The sequence below is a fragment of the Engystomops pustulosus genome, chromosome 2, assembly GCF_040894005.1.
Source record: "Engystomops pustulosus chromosome 2, aEngPut4.maternal, whole genome shotgun sequence".
NCBI lineage: Eukaryota > Metazoa > Chordata > Amphibia > Anura > Leptodactylidae > Engystomops > Engystomops pustulosus.
In genome coordinates this window covers 228,646,751-228,664,172 of record NC_092412.1, presented here as the reverse complement: position 1 = coordinate 228,664,172, position 17,422 = coordinate 228,646,751, and the positions used below count along the sequence as shown (strand labels likewise).

The 17,422-nt window shown below is 42.8% G+C and overlaps 1 protein-coding gene across 1 annotated transcript in view; it reads right to left on the bottom strand.

The window, feature by feature from the left end:
- The window catches only part of AKAP10 (A-kinase anchoring protein 10), a 28,345-nt gene extending 11,269 nt beyond the window's left edge, over positions 1-17,076 (bottom strand). Inside the window, exons 1-8 of the mRNA XM_072138432.1 lie at positions 16,780-17,076; positions 8,115-8,159; positions 7,084-7,272; positions 6,378-6,899; positions 4,284-4,382; positions 3,689-3,773; positions 2,535-2,658; positions 1,647-1,783 (exon numbers count right to left, since the gene is read on the bottom strand). Of these exons, the coding sequence (XP_071994533.1) occupies positions 1,647-1,783; positions 2,535-2,658; positions 3,689-3,773; positions 4,284-4,382; positions 6,378-6,899; positions 7,084-7,272; positions 8,115-8,159; positions 16,780-16,801 (1,223 nt within the window). The 5' untranslated portion in view covers positions 16,802-17,076. The remainder of the gene's footprint in view (positions 1-1,646; positions 1,784-2,534; positions 2,659-3,688; positions 3,774-4,283; positions 4,383-6,377; positions 6,900-7,083; positions 7,273-8,114; positions 8,160-16,779) is intronic.
- Between the last annotated feature and the right edge of the window lie 346 nt (positions 17,077-17,422).

Sequence of the window (17,422 nt, the reverse complement as noted above, 5' to 3'; positions counted from 1 at the left end):
TTTATATTTTGATAGATCGGGCATTTTGGGACACGGCGATACCCAATAGGTTTGTGATTTTTACTGTTTATTATGTTTTATATCAGTTCTAGGGAAAGGGGGGTGATTTGAATTTTTAATATTTTATTTATTTTTTTTATTTTTTTTTTTCCCACTATTTCTTAGACCATCTAGGGAAGTGATGGCGAACCTTTTAGAGACCGAGTGCCCAAACTACAACCAAGACCCACTTATTTAGTGCAAAGTGCCAACACAGAAATTTTTTTTGTGATTTATACTCCCTTCTCTGTCACAGTTTTAATTGATACCAGCACCTGAGGACACCAATAAAGCAGAAAATAGAAGAAATTTGGATGATCATTGTAGCTTCCCTCCAGAGTCCCATAAACAGGAAGAATTGTCAGGGCTGGAGCAGGAGCTACAATGATAATCCAGATCTGTCCACACCTTCCCACTCCTCCAGTAGTCCCAGATAGTGCTGTCACTTTAAAATAGCTCTGTGCACAGCAAGTCCTGGGCTGTCTGGGACTGCAGGAAGATACCTGGAGTCCTCTCTGGTGATGGCCTGGGTGCCCACAGAAATGGCTCTGAGTGCCACCTCTGGCACCAGTGCCATAGGATAGCCACCACTGATCTAGGGGTACATTAACCCTAGATGGTCAGATCGCTCCTACCATATACTGCAATACTTCTGTATTGCAATATATGGCATTTTTGCAGCACATTCATTACAATGAGCCACTGGCTCATTGTAACGAATCTGCAGAAGCCATGTAGCCTCGTGTCAAAAGAAGACCTGAGGCTACCATTGCAACCGATCGCCGCCCCCCGATGACGTTTGGGGGCACGGCGATCGTAATAAAGATGGCGGCGCCCGCGCGCCACCGTCTTTTAAACGTTAATAGCAAGGGTTAATAGCAAGCACCGACCGCGGTTATTAGCGGTGGGGGTTTTCTGCAAAATGCAAAAAACCCCACCTTTGTATGAAGAGGACTCAGCCCGTGAGCCCTCTGCATACACTCCTTATACCTCTGCGCCGTAGAGCTACGGCGCAGAGCCTTAAGGGGTTAAAGATGATAATCAAATCTTTCAGATCACATCAGGCTGGTGGTTCTATAAGCTACAGGACAGGTAGTTGTGTAAGTAGTTGGACTTTAGCTGCATCTCACATTTCTAACTATGTATTTAGCTACCTGTAGCTTCAAATATGTAAATCGTGTCTGAAAGATGAGATCCTTATCTTTAATATGACACTAAAAGCAAGTTACTATGTACTATACAACTCAAGATAGTCAAGATGTCTGAAGTTGCACTCACCCGGCAGGCTCTAAAACTTGACTCATCTCAAAATAAGACTCTTCTCTGCTCATTTTCATGAGACTTTGGACACCATTTTTTTTATGGGTGAGACTTATAATAAAATAGGACATTTAGAAAGGACATTTCATACTGTAGCGGAAGACGCTAGAGGTTTAATGGTGTCAAATCTAGCGACCCTTTCCCTTTAAAGGGTTTATCCATTACATAGGAGTCTTATTACTGGTGGTCTAGGAATGATGGACTGCAAGCCCCCATCTTGTAGCAGTGCAGGGGGATAAGTCTGACCTGCTGGACATGCTGAGAGCTGAAGCTTTTGCATTACTTACTTATCATAAAGGATCATTGCGTCGTTCTGTGCTTCCTGTCCGTCATACTGTCCGCTCTTTGCTGCAAGTTGAGACTGGAAGTTGTCTGCAGCCAACCAGAACTGTAATATATTCACGGCATCTTCCTTCTCCATGTACTGTAAGGCACAGGAAAAATGTGGAAAACAGAATGAACCAGTTGTGAGAAATAATGAAACTGCATCCAGATCCCGATGGTTATTCAGTCATCAACAAGTTTGACAAAATAACGATTTTAATACACACACAAATGATATAACCAAAACTCCGGCTTTTGGTTCAGGAAACCCACACCTCTAAAAATAATAATTTAAAAAAGATAAAAAAGATTATGAAAAAGTTCTGCAAACTTTAAAATACAAGTTCTTTTTATGTGAAACCATGTTTTTTTTTTGCTTCTAAAAGACTAAATAAAAAGACGGCATCTATTACCCTAATCTTACTGGCTGTAGGATAGTTAAAATACACAGAATAAGCAGAACTACTTCAGCTCCTCCTGCACTATAACATACCGCATGCAAATAAAACAATATGTACAAGCTGTTCTTGCTTGGTAACATGCTACCTGCAGATAGGACACTATATACAATTTGCACAGCTCCTCTTGCTCTGTAACATGCTAACTACAGATTGGACACTATATACAATTTGTTCAGCTCCTCCTGCTCTATAAGATGCTGCCTGCAGAGAGGACACTATATACAATAAAATGCTATGTATAATCTACAATCTCTCCTCCAGATCTACAGCAACCTCCTTGTTGTGTATTGCATTATCTTATCGTCCATTTTTACAGAAGATATGGTAAAAAAATTTTTCACACATAATATGTAAAATGTAAAATATGTAAAACCACTGCCGTGACCTTACCTCTGAGAAATAAAAGAGCGCCGATTCGCAGAACAAAATATCCGACAGGTGGACTGTTCCGCTGGTCAGCACCTCAATCTGGTATTTACAGAAATGATGACTGCGCAAAAATTCTAAAAAGTGCCTGTAAAGCGGGGACATAAACACACACGTCATTTACTTTATCCTTCACTAAAGTCTTGCAACAATGAGCAGAAGAGAGTCACTCTGCCTGAGAGGAGTCAAGTTTAGAGGCTGCAGGGGGAGTGCCACTTTAGACACCCCTATTTTGGTTCTATTATGCTTAAAAACATTGTGGTGTCATAGCAAATCTTATATTTCAGATCACATCAGGCTTGTGGTTCATTGATCCATAAAACCAGACAAACAGAGAGTTAAAGACCAAGCTGAGAATGTGAGCTGGAGCTGAAAATCCAATAACACCCCCCCACCGTTATTTATTTTTTTTAAAATGTATGTATCTTCATTTCTGTAGATCACAGAACCAGAGGTCTGATGGAATGTGACAGATGAGATTCCTATCTTTAATAAGGCAACATAGTAATCAAGTTTTAAGGTGCTACAGAACTGGGGTGAATGAAGTGACACTCACAGTGCAGCCTCTAAACCTGTGGCGTTAATAACATGAGAGGCCTACTCTTGTCTTGTTAAATGATACGTGTATCATACTCATCGTATGACACTTTTTGTATACCGTATATACTCTAGTATAAACCGCTCCGAGTATAAGCCGATGGTGGGAAATGTATTTGTCACAGCCCCCAGTACACGGCCTGCCGCCGGCCGGCCCCCGGGTCACACGGTACACGGCCTGCCGCCGGCCGGCTGGCCCCCGGGTCACATAGTCTGTAGGAAAAAAAACAAAAAGTGTACTCACCTTCCCACGTCCCCCGGCAGGTCCTCTTCAATACATTGCAGCCCTGGCATCGGCTCCGTGTCCCGGTCCGTTGCAGGCATTGTGACGTCAGCGAGCGGCGGAAGGCGAGTACACTTTTTGTTTGTATAAGCCGACTTAGGGTTTTTCAGCTTAAAAACTTGGCTTATACTTGAGTATATACGGTATATTGTGTACCATACTATGTCTGCCATGTGTTATAGACGCCCACCAGAGATTATTCACACTTATCAGTGTTATAGTAACTTTGATAACTTACTCTTGTTCCATGGCATTAAATACTATGGACTGTGCAGTAACAAAGCAGTTGGGGTTCACTTGGCCATCCTCACCGCAGATCTTTGCTGCAAACAATGACATTTATATGTAAATGAGCGTAACAAAAACATTTCAATTACACATATTAAAGGGGAAGGGAGAGGTAAAACTTATTACAACCCGGACATGTGATCCAAATACGATATTTGGCAATAACCCATTTTATTCGGCTGTAACAAAACAACAACAAAAAAATGGATGCTATTTTCCGTAAAACGGCGGCAGATCTAATTCACACACAGGCTAAGGCCGGCGCCACACGTAGCGCTTTGTCTGCGTTTGCAAGCCGCAGACAAGCCGCCGGTGTTTCGCGTTAAATTAACGCAAAATTAACGCAAAACACTGGCGGCTCGTTCCCGATCGCAGGCGTTTCCATAGAAACGCCGATGTGATCGGGCCGAGGCCCACCCCGGAGGGCGCGACTTTGTCTGCCTTTGCGTTTGCAAGCGCAGACAAAGCGCTACGTGTGGCGCCGGCCTTAGGCCGGGCGGAGGGGGGCCGAGAGCGTGAAACTGGCAATGTGAAGAATCACTTACCTACAATATCACTCCTGATCTCCTCACTGATGGGAATGGGTTTAGCAGCATCCGGAGAAATGTATTTGGTGAAAGTGTTTACAGCATCCCGTTCTATACCTGCAACAAATGCCTGGACATCAAACAATGTGCTACAGACTGTATAAGACACCACATAACTATCACTTTTAATAAACCATCAAACATATAATAAAGATCTTCATCAAAATTGTACATTAAACTCTCCAAAAACCCTACCTCTTTTCTTCACATCTTCATTCAACATCTCTGATAAGAGACTGGGGAGATCTGTTTGTCACACACAATATATGAGGTACATTGACAAGTCTGTCTGCTGATCGAGTGACTTAGAGGCTAAATAACACAATATACGTGTGATTTCCACTCTGACATACCCGTGTCAATTCTTCTTTAAATCAACCATTTTTACTCCATGTCCTGGACCATAGCAAGAAGCTTAACCCCAACTTTTTTTCTTCTAATGGTGCTGAATATATAAGGCCTAGAACTTGCTCCGATTAATATAATGTCTTCAGAAAACAACAGAATCTAGAGCCCTAAATGTGGCTAAGAAAAAACACTCAAGAAAACATTTGAAGACTTGAGTCACCGAATGTTATTTTTGGAGTGAAACAGACATTGAATATAAATAACCTTCAGATGTAACACAACAAGATAAAGTAACACAACAAGATAAAAAAGAGCTTTCCTTGGATTTCAGGGTGCAGCTTAATGTAGCAAGTGTAGTGCATTCACAAACGCAATGCAAACACCCGATGCGGGGCACAGGCCGCTCTCACATCCGCATGCAATCAGCATAACCAGCACCTGGTGTTTTGCATTGTTTATATGCAAGACACTTAGGCCGGCGCCACACAGGGCGCTTTGCAGATGTTTCCAAACATCTGCAAGTTGTTCTTCACACATATTGTTCTTCAAATACTATTGCGGAGAACACCGTTCTGCACGCGTGTCTCCGGAGCAGATCGCAGATGGTATACCTCCAACAACAGACAATACTTCTCATAAACTTTTTGCAGTGCAGCCTCTACAATGCTTTAAAAAAAAAAAAAAAAAAAAAAAAAAACTCTTCTAGATTCTAACATTTCACAAACTTTCCCCAAGTTAACAAGTTTTCCCCAAATCACAGGAGAGGGAATAACAAGATGATCAGTATGAGACCGATCACAAGAAGGAGATACCCACTATATGGGGACGGGGGATCACTAATTAATGTAGCAACAGGAAGATTATGTGACCGGCCGATCCACTCACTCACTAACTCTGAAACTCCAATAGAATAAGAGCGGCAGAGCGTATACTCAGTTGGCGCTCCATCCATTCAGGAGGACATGATCCACTTTCTCCATATAGAGGTGGTCCCGTTGTTTTTGAACGGTGCAAGCAGTCAAACCAATATTGATCACCTTGTTATCCCCTCTCCTCAGGATAAAGGATAACTTCTAAACTTGGGACAACCCCTTTAATCCCATGATGCCTCAACACAAAATACTAGAATAGTAGGGATAGAACCTTCTCTGCTAGCGAGGAGTGTATTGTGATTATAATATCCAAACCATAAATATACAGTAAGGGTGGCTGAGCTGTGTTTTATATATAAAAGTCAATGGAATCCTCTGCCATCACGTTCTTTGTAAGATGACGGATGACATTCAGACATGTATGCGGATACAAACTGAACACGGACATCTACTTTTTTTTGCGGATGCGCAGCACACATGCCTTATACAGAAAGTATAGAATTCCAATTACTTTTTTGATCATATTTGGGCATTTGTTTAGACTATCACCTTTCAAATCCTCTAGCACCGCTCTGCTACATTAATCAATTCAAGTATCAAAGTCCAATACTTAATGTAGCAGAGAGGTGCTAGTACACACCAATAGACTCAACTAAACAGTGAAACAAATGGATATTTATCAACAACTTGCCTCATTACTGTTCACTTGAGTCTATTGGTGTGTAAGTGTGTAGCTTTCTGTGAGAGGAATAAATCAAGAATCCCTCCACAGAATATTTCATTAACATAACATTATTTCAGTAACGTGTAGATCTGGAAATATCGCACTTACTCTTCATTAGTTGGTGAGACGTGTCATCTAGCCCTTCACGTGTCAGGCTATTTCTGCTCGGCGCATTTAGCTTGGAAGACTGCTGGTCCGTAGACAGTTGTGGCTGGACAGCCGGCGTGCTCCCCATCTTCTGTTTAGTCTTTAAATGATGTGAAACTCTGTGTTGATTTGCTGTAGAACCTAAGGCTTTCAATCTGGATGTATGCTGTGGCACTTTAGAGAAATCCTGGTCTTGCTGGGCAGCATCAGGAGACGTCTCATCAGGCCTTTTAATAGACGGTGACACGGGCTCTGCCAAAGTGCTGTGCTTGACTGCATTTAAGCTGAACGCTCTTATCCGTGACCAGGTAGTGGAGTTAAAACTTGCAGCGTCCAGCCAGAACTTCACTAAGTGTTCCATCCTCCGGAGCTCCATAAACTGAATAAAATAAGGGAGAGCCACATTGTCCAGTAGAACTTGTTCAAGAGTTTTGGAGAGGCTCGACTTGGCATCTTGGGACTCGTAATTTAGACACGATCGACCTGCAAGAAGAGACAAGGAAAATGAGTAAAACTATAAAAACACTTTCCTACCACAAGCAAATAGACTATATCGTCCATTGCAAATCTTCAGATACAAGAAGTAAAGGACTAGGAAGGTGCACCTAGCTCCCTGTACATACTCTCAGCATAGTACAGCCCGGATGAACTAGGAGCAGTCTCTTACCAAGGTCTCCAAAATGTGTCGCTTCCATGTAAATCGGCTGCTTTCTGAGTGCAGCCGTCCTACTGCTCGAGTAAGAGTCCATATTGGCCGATATGGCGTTGATAGCCACATGGCTTGGTCCGGCCGCCTCCCGCAAGGCATCTTTTTTCGGACTTCTTGATGGGGAATGTACTGGTGTTGGTGCAAGTTCTAGGAGAGAGAAGAGAATATTTGTATTATTGTGTTATAGGACAGTGACTTAGAAAATCAAACTAATATAACTTGAGTGGTAAATTCCACCTTATAAACTCTGCCATGAAAATGCTGCAGGCTAACTAGGACAGGTTTACAACATTTGGGTGGGATATACAGGCAGTCCCCGGGTTACGTACAAGATAGGGTCCGGAGGTTTGTTCTTAAGTTGAATTTGTATGTAAGTCGAAACTGTATATTTTATAATTGTAGATCCAGACAAAAAAAAAATTTGGCCCCAGTGACAATTGGAGTTTAAACTTTTTTTTGCTGTAATGGGACCAAGGATTATCAATAAAGCTTCATTACAGACACCTTACAGCTGATTATTGCAATCTGGGAGTATAGTAAAGCATCCAGAGAGCTTCACCAGAGGTCAGAGGGGTCTGTCTGTAACTATGGGTTGTCTGTAAGTCGGGTGTCCTTAAGTAGGGGACCGCCTGTACATGTACTGCGATTAAAACCCGAAATGTTTAGAATCAGAAGGATGTGAATTATTACTGTAGATTCTGGATATGGAAAGTAAAGATTGATCTCCGTACGGGGGGAGAGGAAAATGTCTGGTTCCTGCTCTGGTCAGAAGCGCTGTAAGACATATTCTTGGTATGTAAGTAACTTAAGAGCACAATGGCGTTGGTACCAGTGTGAAAAAAAGCATCAGGGAGAAGCAGCCTTTTGTTGCGGTGCGGTCACACGTATCGGTTTGATTCCGTTTAAAATCGACCTGGACGTTCAGGCACCAATGACCATCGGTCATGAAGGGGTTACCGTAATCAAGTGAAAATTAAAAACTATGTTACCTTTAAATACTTTCCCATCCGGCTTGTCTTGATCTATTCCTTTCACTGTTAGGAAGAAAAGAGAAATTGTTAATTTTTAATCATATGAATTAATTCAGGGTTTATAGGTTTCCCGTTCGAGAATCTATTACATAGGGCATAACTTCTACCAGACCCCAGAGAAGGAAGCCCCTTTATAGAGGAACCTAACAAAACAGGTTTCTATGTAGAGCTTATAATTCACATATAGTGTAGATATATAAATATATTGGACCGCTGTCAGTTTTACTGATCATTTGTTTAACTCCTTCACGCTCGGTGCCATACATGTACGACACAGAGGTGCGGAGGCTGTGAGTCCTCATCATACAGAGGTGGGGTTTGATGAATATTGCTAATACCCACCATTGGGAACGAAAAACCCTGCGTCCTTAAGAGGTTAAAGGGGGTTGGGATATTGGAGTCCTTTTCATTGCTGACCACCAGGGCGCCTTACACTTACAAGAGGCCGTTCTTGGTATTGCGGTGCTAACACATTCAAGAGATTCAGATCATTTTGTCTTACAGGGAGCACAATGACGTGTCTGACCGCCGGACAATGTCACATGATTCCGGCCTTCCACTAATCCGCCAGTAACAAGGTAAGAACAAAGGGGTCAGTGTTTCAGCCTCTTATTAATATCCTCACTTTCTTCAGGGCTCTCTTTTTCCATGGACATGTGACTGCTCCCAGATTAAGAGTTATTAGACTCGCTGACCATTAAAGGCCTCCAATAAAAACAAGACAGGTTTTCTGTTTTCTAGAGAAGGCGCGCTACATTAAATACAAGAAATCCCTTCATCGCACGCAAAAGACTACGACAGTATGTGCTACAAAGGGCTCCAGGCAGCACTTGTGGGACTGTAGTCTCTTCCCCAATCTATGGGACGACATAGCCCCTAGGGCTGGTCTATGCCCAACTTTAGGGTACGAGTTAAAAGTACAAGTAACTTGACACTCAAAACAGTGATGAAGTTGTGCAATGATTAAAGGGGTTGTCCAGACGTTAGAAAACATGGCTCCTGAATATGGGTAGAGCGTGGTATTGCAACTACATTCCATTCATCTCTATAGAGCTGCAATACCGAAACAAACAATAGTCAGGTGTGGCGCTGTTTTAGTTATTAAGTAGCTGTGTTTTTCAACCTCCGGACAACCCCTTTAAGGAACCATTAAGATGACTGAGGTGCATATCATATGGTTCAATTGTATCTGCAGTTAAAATGACACAAAGCAATAGAATCCGAGTTCTATATTATGTTGCCAGTCTGAGTCATGAGGTTTGTGGTCACTAAACAGACATTATTATAAGTGGGTTTGTATTGTGCACATCTCAATGTGGCCTAAAGTTACCCGGCACTCTCAGAATCACTTTTCAGGAGAGGTCAGGGAATAAATACCTAAATTGGGTGTGTACGGATGACAAATATCAGACAACTATACAGGTCTTCACAATATGAAGAGGAGTCTATTTTAGCAATATTAATTTAGCGAGTGTTACTGAAGCCAATTTCACAAAAATATGGCCTCATCTCAGATGGACAGACCTCATTGACACGAAAACTGGTGGCATTTGTTGTGGCAACTGTGATTGTAGGTTTCACTCCAAACTTACAATCACAGCAGAGTAGTCGATTGGTCATGGAGGGAGACTGGCTCTGCTTCACATCACATCAGATCCCCGGACCCTGCAATCATCTGATCCGTAGGATAAGTCACTAATATTTATTAAAAATAAAAAGCACAAATCTGCCACAGAAATGAATGACAATATCTGCTGCTCATTTCCTCTCCCCATGAAAATCTATTTAAAAAATCCATCCAACAGCAAGTAATCACTTATTTTGCTCTATTGTTGTGTGCAATAAACTTATCAGCATTCCCACAGCGTCTACATGTACCTGGAGATGTGCACGTAACCTTATGGGTTCATGTGTTTCATTGTACAACTCATGGATTACAGAAACAATCCGGCAGAACGAGGAGCAGTGTAAAAAGTGAACGGAAACAATGTATTTCCTGCAACTTTTGTAAAATTGTAAAGAAATCTGCAGTATAAATTTCTGGAGGCTCAAAGTCCAGATCATCGCTATATATTAGTGTATAGGACCCGAGACAAAACAAGCCATGCGCATAGCGAGATTTGTATTGACGCGGTTGGTTTGCGTAAAACATCATAAATTCTTCAGCAGTTCTGGAAAAATGTGTTCCAGGATACAGAACAGGACCTGAGACTACTGTGGGCAGATACCAATCATTCAGGAGCTGGACAACGCCCGCAGTGAGATACTTAAAGGGGTATTCTCATCTGGGCATTTACATTTAATTAAATTCATTTTCCATATGTAAACATTTCTTCAATCAGATATTATTAAAAAAAATGTTCCTGTGTGAAGATAATTTCTCATAAATGTAGTCATTCTGTCCCTTAGAAACGAGATAGCTTCCTCGGATACGACCACGTCACACTCTGGAATCGGTGGGCAGATATGCGCTATAGAGCCCTGCCGGACCACCTGGATTCTGCAATCATTACTACAGGATGGTGCGGGACATGCAGTAACTCCCGGACATTTCATATACCAAAGCCTTTTGTTTCTTTGTGCACTCAATCTATCAGACGTGGCCGTAACCACGGAAGCCATCTCGTTTCTAAGGAACCACATGGCTACATTTATGAGAAATTATCTTCACACAGGAACATTTTTTTTAATAACATCTAATTGAAGACATGTTCATATATGGCAGATTAATGAAACTGAATGTGACTGCCCAGACGAGAATACCCCTTTAAGGGAGGGGGATATGCCGAGTCTAAACTGTCCCCTAGTTTCTATATAGTTGACAGAGGCAGAAGTATATAGAGAGAATACCCCTTTTTAATAAACAGTCCGCAAAAGTGTTAAAGGATATGATGGTTAAATAGTTGAAAGTTGGTGTTTTGGAAGTGCCGAAACGCATGCGTTTTTAAATGTTACACTGCGTTTGGCTACTTTGGAAGCGTTTTTCTTCATTGCTGGAAGTGAAAGCAGCCGTGATAACATTTTCACATCTGCTTACACATTAAAAAATGCACGCCTTCTGCCACACGCGTCCAGAGGCATCCTAAACGCCAAGTGTGACAGCACCCTGAGAGTCCTCAGTTGTTGATACCTTTTCTTGGCTAACTCCAGCGCGCTGCTGTGTTTTCACCTGGGCAAGCACACAGAAGTGTGAAAGTAGCCTTACTCAGACGGGAGAAACTGTTCAGCAGGACAGTGAAAAGTGCTGCAAATCCAGATACAATCCTGGAAAATTTAGCGCTGTATCACAAGTGTATGGTTATACAGATCTTCAGGGTCAGAACCTAACACTGTCTGCAGCTGTGTATGACAGGTTCCCTTTAACTTCCTGGTGCTGCACCTTTCTGTAAACTAACACCATATACATAACAGGACTATGATTAAAAAGAAAAACAACGGAAAAAAAAAATTAAACTATATAGGCCTTAAAGGAGTCTGACACTTATTAGGGTATAATTCAGTTCCATGTGGGCCCAACACAAGGTCATTTAAAGTAGATTATGAGGTCTGATGATTGAAGACATCAAGCTGCTTCCACATTGTAAGACCCCATAGGGGCTGGTGATACGGCCAGACAATTTGCGTCCAGATCCCTAAAGAGGTCTATGGTATCCGGTAACGTCGTGATGAGCACACTGCACCGTGACCAATCAATGCATCTTATCTGCTTTTACAACACGACTGATTAGTTTTCTACAAAATGGGGAGGGGGTGATGAGTGCTCACGCCTTCTCCCTCATGCACAGTGCCGTGTGCTACCTCCCGGGTGAGCACACCGTTGTATGCATGGGGCCCAAGACTGTGTAATTGGTAGCACATGAAGAGATCACTTTAGTGGAAAATACCCCTCTAAATTGGTGGCTCAAGTCCCAGGTCTGCAAAGAGTTTGTATGTTCTCTCTGTGTTTGTGTGGGTTTCCTACGGGTCCGCCGCCCCCCACACTCCAAAACACACTGATAGGTTGATTAGATTGTGAGCCCGATGGGGGCAGGGACTGATTTGGCAAGTTCTATGCAGCACTGCGTAATCTGTGTGCACTAAATAAAGAATTATTATTAATAATGCTGATCACTGTTCTTAGGTTTGGTCATCAAAATCAATAGATATTCATGTTATGGCACAGCTGCTCCCTTAGCACTAGGGTGACATCCTGGAGCAATAAGGTGTGGGGCGCCGTCACCCCGTCAGACTGGAATGACGACGTCATTGCTCCGAGGACAATGACTCGTAGTTGGCCTGGGTGGTGCACTCTCCTTCACAACAAACCTAAAAATAGAGCCTGCCCTTTAAGGCAGACGAGTGGCAAATACAGTAAAAACTGCTGATTTCTATTGTTCCTCAATCCTGAATTATAAAAGGGGCGACATCCCCAGTTACAATCAATGACAGTACTACTACATACTGAGCTGAAGTTCTCTAGAGGGAACATAGTTCTGGAAAATGTACAGTATCAGATTATGATGATTCTAAATACTATAAAGATGGGTAAAAGAGAAAAAAAAAAAGTCTTTCCATGTAAATGGAGAATTACTGAAGCTATCAGAGCCTTGCATTACACATCCAGTTGTATGGTCTCTACATGGAGGGGTTTGGCAAATCCCATAGAATCTGATACATATATAATTAGCCAATTTCTTACTTCCGCTACTACTTGTTGTTGCCAGTCCTGCTATTATGTCTGTGCAATTGGTGGCTACTTGCCTTAAACAGTCGTAAATTAAAATTGCATGTTTTGCTGACAGCTATTCCACCTGACACTCCCATGTACACGCACACTCTGTGGAGGATCAAGTAGATTAACTCTGAAATTGTCCCAACTTAAAGTTTTCAGTGCCGGTCCAAAAGATGGGACCCCACCGGTCACAAGAATAGGACCCCAATCAATCTGGGCAACATGGCATTCATTCTCACGAATATCTATGCCCTGTCCCTCTATTCATTATTAAATAGCCCCACGCAGAGTTCTTCTATCTTCCTTACTTCCATTTATGATAGCTGGGCGCTGTGCTCGGCAATTTACATCACTAATACACAATGGTGCCTTTTTGTTAGTTTGTTTTTTTTCGATCCAAGAACAAAACATGGTCATTTAGGCCTCATGCAACAGCAAGGTATTTATTTATTTTTGCAGCTTAAAAATTGCCCCATTGTCCTTAATAGGAAATCCTGCTATGTATCTGGTCACCGTATTTCTCACCACACTGAACTGCCCATCAGACCGCAATATTAGAGAACAGAACATTTGATTTTTTAGCGTTTTTTGATATACGGTCTTTCCATGCGAGTACAAAAAAAAAAACTGCCTAAATACGGTGTTGTCCACCACATAGGGACTGTTTTTGCAGTGGGTTACCCAGGAGACCATGTCATGTGGGTGCCGGACAAACATATTTTTCTGTAGACACTGCTAGTTCACAGTGGGTTACATACAGGTGACAACTGGTCAGTTTTTTTCTGCCAGAAAACGACCACAAAAAACGGGACTGCAAAATGCATACGGTCGTGTGCATTAGGCCATTGCCCACATTTTCTTGTGCCAAGAGAATCCTCTTTCTTTGAATATGTAGATAAGCCTGATGGTGCAGTGGGGGAGGACCTACCTAATTATATAGAGGTAGAGGTTAAAACTGTCACTACTGAAAGGGGCTGCCATTGGGTGATCCTAGGGTTAAATCAGAATACTCACAACTAAATATAGACAATTCAGGCCGCCCCTTGTGCACTTGCAGAATGATTTGCATATTTATTAAAAAAAAAAAAATCTTGTTCTCTCTGAAGAAGCAATGTCTCTGGGCCTACTAAGTGTCCCCGCACAGTATGACTATTACTATGGGAGGTTACTCTTGGGTTACCATAAAATCTAACCATTTAATGAAGATATTATAAGATAAGATAATTCTTTATTAGGCCTACAGTGGGGAAATTTACAGCAGCAAAGAGAACAGAACATTGACAGAATAATAAGAACGGGCAAAAAGAAAAATGCGGGTTACAATGCGATACTGTAACAAAATAAACAAGAAAATCATCAATTAATGTTCTCCTTAGAACAAAGAGGGAAAAGTGATAGATATATATATATATATATATATATACACATACACACACATATCTATCATCATTAATATCAGAACAGGTTCTGGTCATTTAGAGGTTGAATAAAAAAAAAAAAAAAAAACAAACAACAACATCAGATTTCTCAGTGCATTGTATTTTCAGGAGGATATGAAGAGGATCCTCTCACGCTCTGTGCCCCAGGCAGCGCGAGGCTTCACAGCATAAAAGTGCAGAGTGCGTATTACTCATTGTCCATCCATGGAGAAACCGGCTTGTAAACTGACCTGCTTATATATCTGGGTCAACAATCCGCTATCCCGAATTCCTGACAACAGAGCAGGTGACACAGGATGGAAGTCAGCCGAGGTAATGATGAAACTAACAGCGATCCGTAAGGCCACTTACACACTTAGCGAATTATGTGAAAGTTTGCAGGAAATCCGCAGCGGAGTAGCAGTGGAGTGTATGGGATTAATGACAACCCCACACACAGTGGTAAGTCTCCTATTACTGGTGGACTATGGTGGAGGTCACCTGAGGAAGGGGGTATAAAGTCAAAATTGTGTCGCAACCCAAGCACTTGCATGAACCCGGAAAAAGGTGAACTCCGGCGGACCTGATCGGGGAAGTAACACATGCAGGATCTCGGGTGCACGATCTTCATGAATCACGGCAGACTTCATCCTCGTCGGACAGTCTGGAACGGGGAACGCTCAGGGACCGAGTAAGTAAATATGCCCCAATGTCTTACATAATACAGCCGCTATTACAGCCGCTCAATTTTTAAGAAATCTACCATCAAAGTCCAGCATGATAAACCAGGGAGATTTAGGCTTCATAACAGGTCTGTATATGGCAGCCGCCAGCTAGTAACAATAACTACAGCTAGCTCTAGGCAGTGCACCATGTCTGAGCCGCGCAGCCTGCTTTGCTCCCCTTCCCTCTTCTCTACCCAGTTAACAGCCTGGCGAACCTTACTCATAGATCCACGCACTGTGGTAATCTTCTCACATTAGTTATCTATGGCCTACTTCCTTATAAAATCAACTTTTAAAACTGAAAGCGTTACCAAATCCCCTCCGTGCTGCAGAGTCACTGGCAGTAACACTGTGCAGGAGCACTTCCTTGCTTTCCACTGTGCAAGATTACAGCATGCCGAGCAAGGGGGAAAAGCTTAGCGAACAAAGGGGGAGACAGTATAAGAGCCCGGTAGCAGCAACAGCAACAGGAACGCTTTTGACTCGTTAGCATAATTAAAAAAGTTGATTTAGTAGGAGGCCATGGATAACAAATATAAGATTATCACAGTCACAGTGCCTGGATCTATGAGCAAGTGCTTGAGTTCGATGGTAGATTTCCTTTAAAGGCTGATCAGAGGGAAGTGTTCCCATAGACAGCGATGCTGTCTCCGATCCATTACCTTTCCTAAAGATAGGGGATTCCTTAAGCCTGGATCGCCCTTTTAAGTTCATTTTATGGAAATAAGTGGGTATGACACCTTGATTGTGGGCATCACAAGTGCTCTAAAGGGTCTTCCAGCCCAAGAGGCCAAATAAGAAATAAAAACACACACCGTTCCCTTGCGCCAGTTCTCACATTGCTCCAGTATTTCCAGTTTTGGGCATTTGAACGAGTCATAGAACCCACTTTATTGAGTGGACTCCTCGGACCATTGGACCACACAGGAAGTGAAGTCCCCTGGAAGATGGAAGTGCAGTCCTGTATCTGAGACCACTCAATGGATGAAACGGGTCTCATAACCCCCTGAAACTTCCAGTCAGGCGCTGACCCAAAAGTAGAAGTCCAGGAGTAATGCAGGAACCAGGGCAGGGCAGGTAGGTGTTCCCTCTTCTGACAGGTCTAATCCAGAAAGTACAATCTTCTCATAGAACATCCCTTTGTTATTACTAATAAAATGTAAAAATTACTCGTTAACTGGATGTAACTAGAAGACAGAGGGGCGTGTCCTTACAATCTGATACCGTCCAATCAGTATTCGTGCAAATGTGCAGTCACACACCCCTTTGACAAGTTGACCCTTGTGATTCGTCAACCTATTTATAAACTGCCAGGAGGAATAACAGTGTGTTAGAGCAAAAGTTTCCAATTCTAATTTTCGGGAAGAGACAGGAGGTTAGAGGTGACGGGGTCATCTTTAGGGTAGATCCGGACAGGATGTGTCCTCTAGTTTCCCGTTGCAGGAAATACACTGAATTTTCATGAATTCTGAAGCTGCAAAAATGATGGGATTTATTTTAACCAGTGATAATGGGGTCGGCGCGGCGTGAGCGTCACGTGTCGTGATAACATCAGACGGTTTAACGTTGTTCTGTGTCTATTACTGTGGTAAACCCAGTGGGGTATAGAGGGGTGCAGATTTCCCCCCAAACACAACTTATGCCCTATACTGATATACAGGTGCCCCCTGTACCCCCATACTCAGAGAGATGAATGCCCCCCATTAGTGATTCCTTGGGGTCCCTGCAGGATAAGTTGGTCCCTCCTCCATAGCACTGGCAGCTCTTACCTTTCCTGCGGAAGAAGGACATGGCGCTGCCGGCTCCTGGATGTGCCCGGCTCTCTCAGCGCATACTGGGGCGCCCCGGCTCCCCTCACCCGGCACACGGGACGCCGGGGACGCCGCTGCCCGAGCTCTGTGGTGACAAGGAGACCCCCTCCCAGCCGTCCTAACATGAATGACACTTCCTCCTCCTTCCTCCGGCCGCAGCTCCAGCCCCCGCCATATTGTCAACAGCACAGTCTTCCGGGCAGCGCAAGGGATTCTGGGGAATCACCCGGAGCCGCTGACGCCCAGGCGGCCATCTTTACTGCGGCCAGCGGATAATGGCTTCTCCCTGCTAATGTATATAACCCTGTATCCTGCTCTTTATGCATCCTTGTATTTTATATCCTTTATTAGGCCTTTGCAGTCATATTATGTGTGATATGTTGTGTTCACCAGACTGTTAATTAGCTTGGATAGGTTTTCCAATTATATACGGGTTAACTTTTATTACCAAAATTTGAAAATAAGAATGCTCAAGTAACATTTCCACTAATTTTGTGCATGTTTTTTTTCCATGCAAAGTTTCAAAAATCCTTAAAGGACATCTATCACCAGATTAAGGATTGTAAACCAAGCACACTGACATATTGGTGTATACCCCCTC